This window comes from Vanacampus margaritifer, chromosome 2 (assembly GCF_051991255.1).
Source record: "Vanacampus margaritifer isolate UIUO_Vmar chromosome 2, RoL_Vmar_1.0, whole genome shotgun sequence".
NCBI lineage: Eukaryota > Metazoa > Chordata > Actinopteri > Syngnathiformes > Syngnathidae > Vanacampus > Vanacampus margaritifer.
The window spans coordinates 30,278,771-30,297,408 of record NC_135433.1 but is presented as its reverse complement, the minus strand read 5'-3'; the positions used below and the strand labels follow the sequence as shown (position 1 = coordinate 30,297,408).

The window sequence follows — 18,638 nt, the reverse complement described above, 5'->3', positions numbered from 1 at the left end:
TCATACGGCAATATGATTGGCTGCATGCAAAGCCGACTAAACAAGCCACCTCTCTGGAGTTAATGAGAGGCCAGACGCTTTTATTTTCTCCTTCTCGGCAGCTATACACACAAAGGAGGGATGAAAGAGATTACAAAAATAAATAAATAAACGGTGCAAACTCAATCATACTTACAGGTACAACGCATTTGCCCAAAAAATAAATGCTGGGTGGATACAAATGACATCTAATTGAAGCTACACCTCTACGCTTCTGTTACTGTGTTCTGGTAATTTTGTCATCAACCACTCCTCACACCGTCTTTATATGTTGGCCTTTTGTTTTTGTTTTGACCTGATCAGTACATTTCTGGGCAAAGACTCAACATTTTCCCTCCGGCCAATCAACGAGCGGAGGGAGTATCACTGTGGGCCGGTTACTGCCGAAGGGAGCTGATGACGAGCTGGAAGTATTACTGCGTACGCGCTCAGCGCCTGTTTGTCGAGACATACTAAATGAAGTCCTTTATTCACATTCAAATGGCATTTAACAATGTAATATAATAGTCAAATATTGGATAAATAAAGAAAGGGTAAGTTTTTAAGAAACACAGACTTACGTGATGCAACAGCCTGTCGAAGGAGAGGCTTGGGCTGAAGAGCGACGCGGAGTTGGCCTGCTTGCTGCTCGATAGGTAAGTGCCAAATACAAAATGCTAGCCTGCTAATTAAGTGACGTGCTACAGCAAGTTACTGGTGCTGGACTGAGTTGACACTGTCAGAGGTTGGGGGCATGAACCTGATGGGAAGAGTGTCAGTTTGAAATGTTGTGTATACAAACTACAACGGAAATGCGTCAGACTCTACTTTTAAACGAATTGCGGGTGTCAAGCCGAAACCTTGTAGGTCACAGTTTGGCCAATTTCTCATTAAAAAAAAAATCTATACAGCTGGCCAGTCTGGTGCCAGCGGGTACTAGTTAGCCTCACTGACAATATTAGTAGATTCATGGGACTGTTCTAAAAATAGCTCACCAGTGAAATGTATTTATTTATTCATTCAAACGTAACATGATACACGTTTCTTAATGTACCATATATATATATTTTAAATAGATTGTGTTTACTGGGAAAATGCTCTTTTTATTTACCCAAATATTTGTTAAAAAGGGCATTTTAAAGCTTTAATTTTAATACCATGATGCTGCAATATTTTTGTTCATGGCAGAAATGCCATCAGAATGTCTAATCGGCCCATGCCTATATTGCTACCCGATGTTGTTGTTGTTGCTGTTGTTTTTGTATAAAACTTGGTTCTTCAGACGACAAAAATTAACAGAACTATTTTCTTGCTGACATCGCCATCTTACAACGTTCCCGCCTCTGGCTTTGGTTTGTTTTTGTGAGATCATGTGTGATTACATGAACTCTCTGCCTTGGTGGACTTTATTGCAAGATAATGGTGATGTAGAATCTTATGTGTGTGGTGCTCTATGTAAAAAGATAAGAGCGGACCACAAACACACACAATCTGACCAAAATTGTAAAATGCCTGATTTTCTATATTTATGTGTGGGGTCTGTCACAGATAAAAAACAAATTAAAAAAAAGGAAAAAAAGTTTGAGTTTTGAAAAATCCTTATGTGTGTACCAGGCCTGAGCCAGGACCTCTGATAAGGATTCCACTTTAGCCATCACTTGGCAGAGGAACAAACAGAATGAAGCACAAGAAATCCATTGTGTACTTTCTGGCAGCTTGAGTGAAATCGCTTTTGCTCATCACCACTCGATGTTCTGCTTTACACTAACACACATGGGAGGTGCACAGACAAAACAAATCGCAGTTGTAACTTTAGGCTCAGGCTGAGGTTACACGAGGACGTTTACAGAGCGGCTCCTTAAGAAAGTGAATTAGCCATGCGGTGGCTGACGCTTGCCCATTAAATAAAACAGCAATACAAATGCTATTAGTGTTGGAAAATGTATTTCATTGTACAAAACATCCGCAACAGCTGTCCAGCTTGAGTCATCGATGACATTTTCCCTGCCAAAGAAGTACTGAAATTCTTCTGCACCTCTCAAGAGAAGAAATGTAACGATGGACACGAGTTGGACTTCCCCCATCTATACCAGAGAAAGCCCACTTATACAGTACAACATAAACAAACCTCTACATACCATGCATGTAGGATATCTCAGAAATGAAGGTCAAAACATTACGGTGACTTACTGCCTTAATAAACAGCTGCTAAATGAAGGACATACAGTGCAACAATTAATACATGCTTGATCTTGAATGGGTCGAAGGCCATAATGGTAAAGGTTTTCCTTGCATCAAATCAGTGTACACTTTGCAGGGACTTTTACACATAAGTGGTGCGAAAAAAAAAAAAATTCTTACTAGCACTGCAATGCAAATGCAAATGCAAATGATTCTTCATCATTCTAAAACTGTATAAATCAATTATTTCATAACGTAATGTTGCTGGATGAAGAAAAAAAAGCACTTGGAAGTGAGAGAGGTGCAGTGGCCGTCGGACAGTTTGTGGTACACACAAAAGAGCGCTGTAGAGCAAGTCTTTGCCACATCATGCTGGAGATGATAATATCAGGATTTTTGTGAGAGCAAGTACATAAGTAGGGTCTACGCTACTCGAATAATGTTAGTGATATTTGGTTTTGGGGGGGAAATATATGGAAATGTAAAAAGTGCAGTGTACAGTACAAACGTACAGTGATATATAATTATATTAGGGCACCGGTGGTGTCCTGCTTCTCAAACAGTTTGTTGAAAGAAAAGAAGAAGAAGTTGTAGATACTGTATAAAAAATATATAATAAAAACAGTTTGATCTCATGCAATTCACAAGTCATCATAGTTGTCATGTTTAGATTCTGTTTTCCTTGTGTGTCTTCCTTGTCTTGTTAAGTGTGATCCTGCCCTTCCTCGTGTTATCCAATCAGTGCCCTCAGCCACTTGTGTCTTGCCCAGGTGTGTCTTGTTGTGTCGTTAGTGTTTGTGTATTCAGTCTGCTGTCTCCCCTCTGTCTGGGTGGGTTCATTGGTTATCCCCATGTCATGCTGCTCGTTTTTTTCCCCCTTGTCATTGGCCCATGTCATGCTGCTCGTTTTTTCTAGAGATGGGACGTTTGACACTGAGACTCCGGAGCATGTGTCAGCCGAGTGAGACAGACTGCTCGAAACAATGTATCAAAAGCCCCGATGAAGCCTCCGTGATCACGTGCTGATGACGTATGCGGCTTCATGCGCGCAAATGAGATACCGGAAATTACGTAACTGATTCAATTGTTTTGACGCGGTGTCAGCTGTTAAAAGGAGACACCGAAACAACCACTGCCTCCCCCGCGCCCACAGCCTTTTGAGAGAAAACTGACTTGAGAGAGCTTTAGGATGGAGAATTCCAATGCAAGAAAACGATCTCGTGTTTGGCAACACTTTGACGTTGTGTCACCCACACAGGTAAGATTTTAATTATTTGGCATAATATTAAATGGTATATTATCAGCATTATCATCATCATTGTAGTGTTGTATTTACTATTGTACAGTTTTGCTAAATGGCTCACCGCAACATTTGCAATAATAAATGCTTACAGAAAATGAATTAATATTACTGTATCACTTTTAATAATGTTAAAACTTTAAAGGATTTAAAGGTCGCTGGGAATCTTGGCTGTATTACCTACATTTAAAAATATCACATTCCCAGGGCAACAGCCTCTGGGGTCCTCTCTGGACAACCATGTGGGGACGCAGCGTGCTTCAAGTAGCACTGCCAATGCAATTGCAGAGGTTCAGAGGTGAGGTACTTACAGTATACATATATGATATGAAAAGTGGCACTATTGTTATGTTGTAATGAATGTAATGTTATGCTGCTGAAACAAAATTTCCCTATCTATCTTTACTTTGATTTATTAATCCAGTGCAAAAAATGATTATCTGTCATATTTTTCTTTTCTATATATTTGAAGGACAAACTGCTTCCCCGGACGGAGAAGCCACTACAATATTGGTTTCTCCACAAAACCACGTACCCACATCTGTATCCAGTGGCTCTGCAGTACCTCTCAACACCAGCATCTTCAGTCCCCTGTGAGAGGATTTTCTCAAAGGCTGGTGAAATTGTCAGCCAGAGAAGAAGCCGCTTGAAGGCCAACACAATAGAGCAAATATTGTTCTTGAATAAGAACTTGTAAAACAAATAAATATAAAAAGTTGGGCACAATTCCCTCATGTACATACTGGTATTTGCTTTATTTTCACTGTTGCACAATTCCCTCATGTAGATATTTGGTTCACTTTATGTTCACCTTCCATGTGTACCTGATGATCATTAGACAGACACAAATGTAAGACTAAATGTACTGGTGTTATGTTGGAATATAAAATCAGGCGAATCACTTTGTAGATTATAGCTGCTATGACTCCAGCTGACCACCAGATGTCACCGGTACGATCTATCTTATGGGGCTTTGAAGCTTTGACTCTTTTTCCAAAGCAATCAGCCGAAAGCCTCAAAAGCGTCACAAGGCTTCATTTTCCCATCTCTAGTTTTTTCCTTGCTGTTCCCGCCCATGTTTTGGTTCATGTTTTGTTTTATGATTTGTTTTATCTTGTAATTTGGAAGATTGCTTTTTTTTTTTCATAGAAATTAAATTATTTTTTTTGATTGGGCCTCTGCCTCCTCGCCTTGTCTTCCCGCGTTTGGGTCCCCAAGCTTCCCCGCTTTGACAATAGTCTGCTGAGGTATGGCATCAAACTCTTCTTGAAGTGTGACCCTAAGATCAGTAAGATTCTCGGCTCCAGCGTATGAGCCTCCCCAAAAAGACTTGTAGTGTGTGTGTGATAGAGGGTTGACTTGATGAAGCCATCCTCCGCCAAATGTGCCCAACACAGCACAATTGTGCTTCTGAAATGCTTTGGCGTTCCTCCAAGCAGTTTATTGCCCAACACCTCTGAGATTGGCAGCTGAGGAAACATTTTAGCCGCTATGCGTTGCATCAGTCATTTTCCCTTCGTTCAGTGGGGAAATAGAAAGCACAAAGTGGGCACATACTTGAATAATGAGCCATGATCATATGTCATAAAATTCAAATCCAAGACGTTCTTCTAAGCCTTTTGACAAACTGCATAGATGCCAACTTGGGGGAAAAAAAGGGAAAAAGGATTACCGGTAACTAAACAGAAAGGATTTTCTATCATTCTGGCGACCAGTTAGTTAGGACAACGCTCCCACCAATGGATAAGTCACTGAACCCAAGAACGGGCAGTTCTGCTTCCAGTGACATTTCTATCAAGTTTGAATGAAACATCTTAGTGCAGCTGTGGCAAATCATAGTCCACAATGTCGGTAATTATACAATTTTGACCGCATTGCTACTGACAAGCACACTTTGTCAACACACCATCTGAGTGAACAACTCTCACTAATATAAACTTGGGAGTCACAAAAGTTTGATAAGATTGATACATATAATTGTAAATCACTCGACTCATCCAAGAATGGGGCCAGAAATGAGACCAGGTCCCTCTTGCAGTTCTTCTCTAGAAGGGATTGAAACCGATGCACAGAGCATTGACCATCAGTCGCAAGACAAATAGTAAGATTAAAGAAAAGTAGTACATAAAAAAGAATAAAACAAAAAGATTGTTGTGTTCAACAATGAATAGAACCACAAAACTATAAAAGGATGAGTGATTTTTTATTTTTAACAAAGTATCTGCTACACAACTGAATTATTTTTTAGGATAAGGAGACGAAAGTGAGTACTTAAAATATACTCATTTAAATCAGTCAATATCTTTATCCTTTACAAACACCTGGGAGTAATGGTTGCACCGTTCAAATACATACTGTAAACATATAAATACTTCATCAAATTATTACAAAGTGCCCCCATGTTTTATGAACATAATGTATAAAAAAAATAGCTTCAAGTCAAAAGTAATGTATACAACTTTTGTACAGTTATTGTTTAATATATTCGATTCAAAAACATATGAATAAAAAAAAAAATAGGATATAACTTATAAATTAGACATAGTCATATTTTGTGTAGTACTTATGAGAGAAAGTGAAACATGTTGCTCTCATTACAATGAACTCTTACGCCTTGCTATGTCGTGTGGATTATTATTGTTGTTTAGATTTGAACTCTATTATAATGTATCTAAAATTTGAGTACAAACCCCCTGAGGGTTGAATGTTATGCCTGGCAGAAATTGCTTTACCGCTGAGATGAAATGCTAAATAATCTTACATTCATTTAGTACTCAGAAGAATCCTCCCACCAGAGAAATAACATTGCACATAGTTTACAGAAACCACATTCAAAATACGGCAAATGTTACAAAGTATGCATTACAAATTTGTAACTGCTGCAAATGTGGTGGGGAATTCAAGCAACACACACATTAAACCACTGAGAAAACTCCTCTTCCATCTCCTGTATCTCCACAATTATAGCACCTCGACACATCTGGCATTATAATAGCAACATTTTCTGACAGATGTGTAGAAGAACAGGATGCACAGTAATTGGTCATATTCATGAACACACAAAGTAGACCTACAGTATGGCTTGAAACAGCAATAAACAAAATGCAATCTCTCTTTCACCTGTGGCTGTACCTGAAGAAAAAGCATCATTAAACTAATTTGCAGGAGAAGGTTTCGCCACAGCTGCACTTGTGCCATGTAAGTTAGACGCTACCATGTACCTGAAGATGAATAGGACTTTGTGCTTTTCACATCCCCGATCTGTCAAACTCTCCATAAAAAAAAAAAGTTCTGGAGAGGATAAACCTCGGTAGGGTGTAAAAATGATACAAAAATATAAGACATTTCTGAGTGTCGCCTCATTAATGAGCACCTCATTAACTGAGAGGCTTTCTAGTCCATGCAGCTGTTCACACGCACACACTTGCAAATACACACACGGACGCTGTGGTGACATTTGATAGGTTCTGTCTGTGTTCTAATTGATTCTCCAGAGGATCATGTTGACACTTAGCAATGGGGAACAGCGCTGTCCAGCCAATCAGACTGGCAGCTGGAAGCACACAGATGAATCGAGGGAGACTTCACAGCAAAACACTCCTTTGCCAACATGTCACCCACTTATCCAAAACTCGCTGCAGCCAAGAAGTTCAACAACTCCTCTCACCTATGTGCTTCATTAACTGACACAAAAATAAAATGGTAAAGCTTTTTGTAAAAACAACAACATACACATCCTCACAAAACCTGATAGAGCAATCCAGCTTTTCATTAACAACAAGCTGATTCCAATTAACAGGCTTGTTATCAGACTTATGCAGAGCTTGCTGATGAGCTGATCATATACCAGCTGTGTTGGAGAAGGGAACCATCCAAAACCTGCAGGACTCCGGCCATCGAGGACCGAGTTATTTTCATGTTGTTAAACCTGAGGTAGTCGTCAAAGTGTGTATCAAACTAGCGGCCCTTTCGCCATAATTAATGCCCAAGAAGTTGCTGAAGTTATGATATTGCTTAATTGTTGTTTAGTTCAATCATTTAACAAAACAAAAAACAATCAGTTCATAAACAAGAATCAGAAGAAATGATATGACAATTCATTTTCATGCAAAATAAATCTGCTAAAAATGCTAAACACTGCTAAAAATAATCAACATTGACAGCGCTAATCACAGGCAGAAATGGTCACAATGTAGGCGAAAGAGTAACATTATCGAGTCCCAGTTTGTAGATTTTATAATTAGTTTTTTGCCTGTCCATCATGTAAGATTAGCCTGAAAAATAAAAATGATCACATGTGTACCATTTATAATTTATTACTCATATAAAGCTTTAACACAAGCTGTGAACCAAAAACTCGATTGCAGTCACTGATTTGCAGCATGGAAATGTGGGTAAAATCTGTAACAGTTTAGTAAGTACACGTCTTGAATATTAAATAAGTACATTAAGTATTTGCGGACTACAAAGCTTTCAAATAATGAATATGAAATATACACACAGATATGTTTTTGTCGGCATAACCCATCGAAGGATTTTGCAGGGACTAATTAAAATGAACCCCTGACAAGTTGAAGCTCCTCCTTTTGCAACATGTGCTGAGTTGGACACTAACAACCCCCAAAGACAGGAAACGAGAAGCTCAAGAGCCAAACAATGCCGGCTTGTCAGAAAACTGTCTGCACTGGTTGTTATGCCAACAACCTCCAAAAAATAAACCAGTCAATACTCTGTATTTCTGCGTGTTAGTGCAGCCAACAACATAGAATATTCCCATTGTTTCTGCTATGAGGGACCTCCCCCGCACTGCTCTAAAGGAGTCAATGTTTGATTTCAAATGAACGTGAATGCATACAGTACCTTTAGAGCCTGGATGAAACATAACTAAGACAAAAAAAAAAAAGGAGATTACCGAACCCAGCATCAAACAGCAGTGTGGGTTTCTTATGTCCTGCACAGCTCTTTACTGTAGTATATCTGAGTGTGTTGACATATCAACCTCCCAGAGAAAACCACATCCCTCTCTCATTGGGTGTAATCCTGCAATCCGTCACCCTCGGTATCCTCAGCTGCCAGGACCTCCCCCACATCTATGCTTTGACTCCAATGCCGTATATTGTCCCATAAATGCAAGAGGTGCCTGCCCAGTCGTTCTCTGTTTTTAGCATCCCACCAAGTGCATTTGTGGAGCTCCATGAATTTCTGGGTTTCAAATATATCCATGCGCCTTAAACCTGTCTTATTTTGAATGGTGTGAATATGAGGATGCAATAGCTGCTCTAGCAGAGTTGGGCACACTTGCCTCAGTTAAACGGTGCTACTCAAAATCCTTAATCTGGAAAAACAAAAAAAAAATCACTTCTAAGACGACAACATCTTGTGTGGTATAATGACACTTGATTAGTCCATCAAATTGTGCTTTTACATGAATAATAATCCACATTTACCTTTGATATTATTTTGCCCATATATACTCAAAGATCTAAAACTTCTTCCACATACACAATATCACCATTTCTCTCAAATATTGTTTACAAACCAGTCTAAATCTCTGATAGTGAGTGTTCGGTTTTCTGAGTCCCCAGAAGCCCCACAAAATGTAACAAAACTGCACCTTTCAAAGTGTCCTTTTATTGTGGCTAGTCTAAGGCAGAGGTCCCCAACCCTGGTCCTCAGGGACCGGTATCCAGCCTGTTTTCCATGCCTCCCACAGCCAACACAGGTGATTCATATCATCAGCTAATCAGCAATCTCTGGAGAAGGCTGATAACGATCTCCACCTGTGTTGGCTGTGGGAGACATGGAAAACAGGCTGGATACCGGTCCCTGAGGATCAGGGTTGAGGACCACTGGTCTAAGGGACACCTTTCTTTCATGACGCAAAGTTAATGGCTCAATTCACAATGGGTTTGAAGATGCCACGATTCTGCCCGACGTCTGTGATACAGTCCATAATGAGTCAAAGTTAGAGCGATAGAGAGATAGGTGAGTACCTGCCTTATTTCAAGGTATCGGTATTAGCGACGGGGGTCAATGTCGGTGTCATCGGCCACACTTCTGTGGCAGTTTTATGATCAGAAATCAGAAATTAGATGAAGAGAAAATTGCCATCAATTTCTTGCAATTGGAAAAATATTATATTGGGATATATAGGTCTTTCTTAAAATGATCTGTCATTGTTTATTTGGGGAGGGAATTTTATGTATCAAAATTACACATGGTGTCAGTACTTGGTATCAGTGACTATCAAGAGTTGAGTACTCGTACTTGTACCGGTTTGATAAAAGTGATATCGAACATTCCTCTTATCAATTCAACGAAGACTGGCAGCAACTACAAGCGTCTTGAAATGGGATTCAAGACACTAACAACACACTACACCAACAAGGTGGCAGAGTAAATACACAGAAACTAATGACACAAAAAGCAGGTACGAGGAGAGGAGCTGATATGATGAGATCAGGTGAAAGACATAAGGCAAACAGGATCACACACAGACAAAGGAAAATAATAATATGCCAATAGTGTAGCTAATAAATGAATCTGTTAGTTAGTAGTTAGTCTTAGTTTGTTTACACGTCTTTTTGTGTTCCACTTTACAAATGTGGGGGATTAACATTTGTTTCAAGCTTACAGAAACTATGAAGACGTTTGAAGTGTGCTTTCAATGTTAGCATTACGACTTCTGTCTCATCTCGAAATATGCTTGTCTGTAAAAATGGAGGAGATGGACATGCATGAATATTTCACAGTCTAAACAGTAATGGTGTAATAGAGCGCTGTAGTAGCATTTGTGCAAGTACATCCAGTGAAGTCACATTACTTACTGAAGCCTTTTAAAAGTTGGTGTGTCCAGAATCCACGAGAGCATTTTTGTGTGCATATGGGAGCTGGGTTTGTTATGACCAAATCATCGGAACATAACATTTTTCAAAAATGGTTTGGAGTTGCATTTCACTGAAAGAAAAGGCTTCAGTGTTTTCTTGACTGTATTGTATGCTGCAAATGAAAGAATCAATAGAAACATCCCCACTCACAACAATTACAAACATGGTGGTTATCAGCACAGAATCGAATTATGGATGAAAGCGGATCCTGCAAGCACAAAACTCTACACTGTAAACACTGTTTTTTAATGTGGTATATAATTATTTCTTACTTGCTCCTGGGCACATACTAGTACAAGATTTCCTTTTAAAGTGAAAAAACAATGTCCCTGACCAACATAAAATAATTAGAACAGCGAAACGATGAGAGTCTTTTCTATTTAATGATGAGGATTTGTCCATTTTCCTCGCTCTCAATGGGTAGTTTAAGACTAATACCCTCCCACCGATGGAGCAGGGCATTGAGTCTCAATTACAGCGAGGCTACGTCTTATGTTTCATGTATGAGTGGTCTCATTTGGTATCCACGGCACATAACTGCACAGGTAATTTGGCCTTGCCTTTTTGTATGGATGAGTATATTGATATTTCAAATCCAAACGCGAGTAAAAAATAGAATGGAATAATCTGCTTCCTCTGAGTCACTGTTACCAAGAACCGCATGTGTGCGTGCAAAATGCAAACATATTTGGTTATGGCGGTGATAAAGCTCTGAAAGACAAATGGAATAGTCTCAGTGGCCTTCTCCCTTCACAACCTCTAGCATTCATTTTTCATCTCGACTTGTGCTTTGCACCTTGTGTGTATATTTAAATACAAGTAAACTTGTTTCTCCAAATTTGATCAAACTTTGATGATTCCCCGAATACGTGCCTGTGGGTGTACAGAATATACCTGTTTTTGAATGCATGTGACAAACGGTGATATTTTTAGCAAATGTACAAAACGCCTAAAATTTTATGACAAACAGCACAAAGTTAATCTCCTGACAAAACCGGTTACGTCAATTGAACAAGAAACACCTTGAAATTATACTCTCTTTCCCTCCTCTGTACTCTTTCCTTGCATCTTTTTAAATATGTAATATGCAGAGAAAAACAATTGGCAAAATTCAGCTGCTGCTGTCAAAAAGAGTCAAATGAAGCACGGAAGAGTGGTTTACTGCTATAATGTGACTCACAAAACAATTTCCAAATAAATGGTGCGGCGGAATCCCATGAGTGCTACAGAGAAAGCACAGCCTACCTACCAACATCAGATAAATCTGCCAAAAACCTGTGTCCAATTAAATCCTGTCTATATCTTCCAAGTTGTAAAGAAGTAACACTGCATGAAGCAAATGAAGAAAAGGAAAAAAAGTAGGTGATTTGGCTTCACTTTCCAATTTAGAAAGAGACGGCGGAATTGTTCAGCATCATTACCACCATTATATCACACACCTGAGCCCTGCTCGCCATGTGATAAATAGTCCCGGCTTGGTGCAAATCCATTTTACAACAACAAGATTGTTGAACTCAAATGGCCTCAATCACTTCGGCTCAACATACCACAAGATGGCAATTGCTCTCATTTCTAGTTGTTGCATTCAGATCATTTGCAGGGTAAAAATACAGCAATGCAAGTTCCAGTCCAACCAAAATATTGTAGAAAAGGGCCTTGGACGCGACACAACAACTTGGAAATCAAGCCATCCTCATGCACAATTTTACAGAATGGCAATTAAACTATTAACAGAACTTAGAATGAAGAAAAGTGGTACACACATCTTGCTCATTATGATATGGTTTGGCTAAAGAGAGACAAGACTTCACGTCACTGTCATGAGTATAAGAAAAGACCCTGAACTGGTTGCCAGCCAATCGCAGGGCACACAAATAAACAACCATTCACACTCACAATCACACCTAGGGACATTTTAGAGTGTTGAATTAACTCTTTGACTGCCAACCATTTTCAGAAAAGAGAACATGTGGGTTCCAGCTGATTTAAGCATTTTGACCGATCATTAAAGGTCCACAGAAAATTTTGTGTTTGGACTATGGAAACACACATACTACCAAATGAAATATTGAACTCTCATCTTTCATCAGAAAAAAAAAGTTTGTTTCTACCTTATTCCGTTCTTCAGTAATCAACAATAGAAAATAGGTTAGTTTCACCCAAATGCTCTGTTTTGGACCAAAATACGGAGAAAAGTTTTTTGTGAAACGATGTTATTTCATGCACTCTAGTGAATTCTACACTTCTTTTTGTCCATGAATGATGCCACAAACACTTCAACGGTGCTTTACTTCTATAAAACACTACCACCAACAATGAAAAAGTGTTTTTTGATAGCAAAATACGTTTATTTACATTCAACAGTGTAACAATTTGACAAAACAATTTGGCAAACTATTTACAAATGTGTGCAACTGTGGTACTATTTACAATTGTGTGGATGTTTCAAATACAGTTTTTCTTTTTGTAACACTCCCCTGTGTGCAAGGGGACGCAGCAGGATTTGCACAACATATTAGTTTCACTGCGATGGCTCCTTCGCGTGCAGACGATACACTTTCTTGCCGGCCTTTTTTTCCGGGGAATAGCAAGTATATACTGCAGTGCGTGTTTGGCCATGTTGCCATCAAGTCTACTCTCAGGATCATGATACGGTGACGTTACGGTGGTGTTACGTCTGGCTTCCTCATGTCCTTCAGTTCCTATACCGGGTGGTAAGAGATGTTCTGATCCATCTTATCCACTCCATTCATGGTGGCATCGTAGTCCAGAACCAGTGTCTTCTCCGTGATCAGACTGTACCCACTACTCGGGGTACTCTTCGTCGTCCGATTGAACGTCCGCCTGTGCAGAAGTGCTCGGTTGTGCACCACGTTTTCCGGCATCGCTAGCCGGTGAGGCTTTACGACGTGGTTGAAGCTGCCACGTCAACGCTTCAACTTCGGCGTCAACCTCGGAGTCACCATCATCATCATCAATGTGCTCTGGTCGATGCTTTTCGTCTTTGAAAAAATGCTCAAGCGTGAGCTGCTTGCAACCGGTCGCCATTTTCGCTTCCTCAGCCATTCCCCCCTCAACACTCTAGCTCCACCTCACTTCTTCTACTACTGACTCCTACCCGATCTTGTCCAAAAAGAGTCATCGCTGCCATCTAGTGCCCATAAATAGTCATTATACTAACTCGATCTGCTTGATACTTTGAGCACAGCTGGCCAAGGCTTTCCTCCACCCGTTTCCATTAAAAAACATAGTTCACGTCTTTTAAAGTTTTTGGCGGCACTCATTTGGATTTTACTAAACATTATTAAACGTTTTTGCCGGTCAAAGAATTAACCTACCAAACATTTTTTTTTGAATGTGGGAGGAAACCTGAGTACCCAGCAAAAACCCACGCATGCAAGGGGAAAAACATGCAACCTCCACCCAGGAAGGCCGGAGCCTGGATTCGATCTCACTACCAATGCACTGAGAGGCGGATTGCTAACCAGTGAGCCAGTGTCCCACCCCCAAATGTTAATTAGCAATATTGAATTCAAACAACACACACACATTTAATAATGTTGGCATAACTTTGACTCTGCAACAAACTGTATATTTTATACACTTTGTAAAAAGTGTAATTGATCACCCATGCACTTAAATTAATGTCAGTTTCACGATAACATTAGCCGGTTCGCAAAGCGGTTAGCATTGCAAGGCTTCTACCACTTTTCCTCGTTAATTACGCCTCGTAATCTCTTCGTGAGAACTTTGATACTTGTAACTGAAGAAGTGCTTCTTATACGCTGCCACGGAAGCTGTGATTACTAATTTAGGAGCGAAAGCGCAACGTGTTTATGCACAGTATTAGCCAGCCGAAGCTCGTTGCTATGCTGCGATCTCGCCTCGACTTGTAGGTAATGTAAACAACTAGGGGTGGGGATCTTTGAATGTCTCACAATTCGATTCAATTCCGATTTTTGGGTCTGCGATTCGATTCAGAATTGATTTTCGATTAAGAACTATTTTTGATTCAAAATGATTTGACTGACACTGATTTTTGCTTCAATCTATAGATGTGCAAGGAATTGTAATGATCTACTCCAGTCTGACTCGCTAATGCTAATTAGCGGCACTTTTATCACTCAAAAGAACGGCAAAAAACAACTTTGATTGGAATAACTTGATTGTGACTTTTTCCTTCTACTCTCTAATGTGGCTACAACTTAACAGTGTGTTAGACCGTGTGGAACCACATTGCCCCTAAGTGGCCAGATCGGTTACAACATGAACAGTGCTCCAAAAAAAAAAGCACACAGACAAAGGCAAGATAATATAAAATAATTTAAATAAATCTATTTTGGGACATTTAAAATAAATTCTGAATCGTACTAAATGAGAATCACGATTCTTATGAGAATCGATTTTTTGGCACGCCCCTATAAACAACCCATTGAAGATTTTGGGGGCTTTCTCTGCCGTTCAATTTTCAGACAAACTTAAAAATCTGTGTTTTAATGATGCTAAAACTGCACAGTTAGACCCCAAACTGCTATGCTTGTTTCAAATAGCTGTCACTATTTCAATGAGCCAAAAGGAGTACCCAGCATGTTTTGAGGTGGGCTTAAAAAAAAGAAGATAATTAATAATTACGTGTTTGTTATTTTAGTTATGTTTTTCAAAGTAGTAGTATTCGTTATTTGATTTTACCCAACTCGTATTCTATAAATTTTCATTGATTACAAGCGGTTCAGATAATGGATGGTAGGTTTACTTTGGGACCATCCGTAAGCTTGTAATGTATGACGGCTTTATATCATTCACTGCCATGTCCACTTGTTCAGGCTGCCAACTGGTGACAGCTGTGTGAAACAAACATGCAGAATGAATGCTTTTGTCTGTCAAACAAGCGTTCTCTGTCACTTATTTTTTGTTGTTGCTTTTTTTGTGTGATAAATGACAATAGACATGATACAAAGAAAATTACACACATTTTTTTTTCAATGGTCTTCACGATAAATATCGCCATATCGCCCAGCACTTGTAAGAACCATCAATCACAAGAAAAACCTGTTTGAATGGTATGTTGTTTTTGAGCTTTTTACCTTGGCAGCATGCCAAAAGAGCAAACACCTAGTTAGCTATATTAATTTATATAAAACAATGCTAATTTAAATGGCCACTTTTGGAATTATATTGGGTGGCGTTCTATAACATTTAATCAGTCTGACAATGGATATATAAAAAGCAGCTTGTGTAAAATGCCAAACATCTGATTCAGTGTTTGAAAGAGCTGTCCGTAAAACTCTTATCATTGTTTGCATCAAGGAATAATCAGGTCAATAAAACCCATATTAAATATTTTTGTCTCAATAAATGCACTTCCCAAATAATAAACATTCAAAATGTAATGAAATGAAAAAGCTTGTCATAAGCGGTATGACATTTCTGAATGATTGAAGAGCACCTGGAGCGCAGTCATTCGCAGGTACACGGTGTATAAACTGTGATATTGAGAATAAACTCCAGCCAGCTTGAAGCCATAAATCACCACCACCTGCTGCATCTGTATCCAGAACAGAACAGTCTGATGCAATAACACGCTCTTCCAGCTGTCCAGCACACATCTCAGTACAGTCTCCACCTGCCATAGCCCTTATTATTTTACAAATTAATTTACAACTCACCATAATGAAAGCCAACTGTAATTTTCCCCTCAATGGTTTAGTTTGTAACATCAGGTGTGAACTCAATTCAGCCAATCAGGTTTAATATGAAATAGTATAAGGGTGATAAGCCAATGACCCAAGTAGGTCTTCTGGGTTAGCACGTCATTTTACAGGATATCCTTAATTGAAAAAAAATTCACCTTGTAGATTGTCCAGATAATTATGCACGTCATCAATTGCCAATGTTACATTTATTAGTGCTGCTTAGCTCACTACTCCATACAGCAAACTTCCATCCCATTTACCTTATTTCCCAGAATGCTGACAAATAAAGAAAAAAGATCAATGCCTTGTTGTGAGCCATTTGGTTTGTGTGAAAAGGAACACAAATAGGGGGCAAATACCTCAAGGTAACAAATCCTTCCAGACTGCAGAAAGCAAGCTAATTGTAAAAGCACACAAATTTATCATTTGCAGGTGTCAGTGAGGCTGTGAATGCGCATAGGCTGAGTCTTGACTGAATGAAAATTTCAAGAGGGCATGAACAAGGGACGGAAGAGCCTGTGCATATGGAAGAGAATAGAAGTTTGAGCAGATGGCTAAGTTTGTTGTTATTTTGCCGTGACCCACCCTGTGTGCATTCAGGAGATTGTTGATGAGTGACCTCTTCGTCATTCTTAACTTCTGGTCAGATGCCAAAATACAAAATAAAAAACACGGTGGTTTTAATAGCCACTGTAATGAATGACATTCAGTTCAAGCTTCAGTTCTGCTTGCATTTTTTTTTTTTTAATTGAACCTTGATGTTTTTTTCAGGTGTAAATTACATGTAAACACAGTGATATCGGATATACCTGTAGGTCACTTGAAAATGCATGTAAACAGAGAGTCAAAAACGGATAAACCCACAAAATTAGAATTAGACTTGCAGTGTAAACCCAGCTTCTAGGTTGAAAGTGGTGTATTTGATAGCCATGTGTTCGAGTATATGGCATATATTATTGTAAAAAAAAAAAAAAAACACTTCTTCCTCTGACGCAAGACTGTGATGCTAAAAACCAACAAAAAACCTCCATATGTCTGAAAATGACCCAAGTAGAGCTTCCATTAGTGAATGAGGCAATGTTTGGTAATTATTAATGGCAAATGGGATGGGAGAAGCAGGTTGCAAATATGATAAAACTTGTTGAATAAAAGTTGGCCTCTGAATCACAAAGCTTACAACCTTACTTTAAAACCCTAACCCTTGTTTAAAATCATGCTTTTGAACCTCTATCAATAGTTTAAAACCCTAATATGAAACCCTACTTTGAAACACATTTTGACAGTTTATTCTTTTTAACCTATCTCATTATGAATGGTCCCTCTTCTTTGAAACCCTACTCCTAATTTGAAACGCCTTACCCTAGTGTAAAACCCTACTTTGAGAACCAAACCCTAATTTGAAAACCTGACTATAGTTTGAAACTGATTTGAAACATTAAACAGTTTGAAACCCTAATTTGAAACCCTAACCCTACTTTAAAACCCTATCTCTAATTTGAAACTCTAACTATAGTTTGAAACTCTAATTTGAAACCCTACTTTGAAAACTGAGGTCACGCATTTTGACAGTTGATTTTTTTTACCTATATAACCAATATTTTGTAGCCACTGTTATGAATTGTGACCCTCCGTTGAAACCCTACTCCTACTTTGAAACGCCTAACCCTAGTGTAAAACCCTACTTTGATAACCAAACCCTAATTTGAAAACCTGACTATAGTTTGAAACTAATTTGAAACATTAAACAGTTTGGAACCCTAATTTGAAACCCTAACCCTACTTTAAAACCCTATCTCTAATTTGAAACTCTAACTATAGTTTGAAACCCTACTTTGAAAACTGAGGTTACGCATTTTGACAGTTGATTTTTTTAACCTATAATTTTGTAGCCACTGTTATGAATTGTGACCCTCCGTTGAAACCCTACTCCTACTTTGAAACCCTAACCCTAGTTTAAAACCCTAATTTGAAACCACAACTATAGTTTAAAACCCTCATTTGAAACCCTAACTATAGTTTGAAACCTTAATTTGAAATGTTGAAAACTGAGGCCAAACATTTCGACAGTACATTTGTAACTACTGTCATAAACGATCATGTCAAAGATTGAAGTCCCGTACCTGATTCAATAAAGTCTTGGTTGAAACTGCTCCAGGCCTCTTTGCTTTTCTCCAGGTTCTCCTCCATCACCTTGATATCGGCAAAGGGACAATTGCACTCGGGGAAGCGAGGAGAGCATCGACACCAGCAGTCATTGCTGCGGCAAAGCAACTCGCCCTCTGAGTTGCAAGCCACATAGCTGAGTGCTGCCTCCACAAAACGCCCACGCAGAAACTCGGGCAAGACATCTTGCAAGCCTAAAGGAATAATAAAGAGAAAGGACATATTGTAAGGTATTTCTATTTGCAGAATGTACCACATCCATCCACAAAAAGCACAATATATGAAGGCAACTTTATGATACAGATCTCGCATTGGATCTCATTAACCTACTGTATGTCCATTAGGATGAAAGAGATTACTCCTTGCCAGTGTAATATGATTTCAGAACATTTCTAT

At 39.0% G+C, this 18,638-nt stretch overlaps 1 protein-coding gene across 1 annotated transcript in view; it reads right to left on the bottom strand.

Annotated features, from left to right (window-relative positions):
- Nucleotides 1-18,638, bottom strand: part of brinp2 (bone morphogenetic protein/retinoic acid inducible neural-specific 2) — a 172,225-nt gene that overhangs the window by 15,226 nt on the left and 138,361 nt on the right. Inside the window, exon 7 of the mRNA XM_077559107.1 lies at nt 18,200-18,436. Coding sequence (XP_077415233.1) covers nt 18,200-18,436 — 237 coding nt within the window. The remainder of the gene's footprint in view (nt 1-18,199; nt 18,437-18,638) is intronic.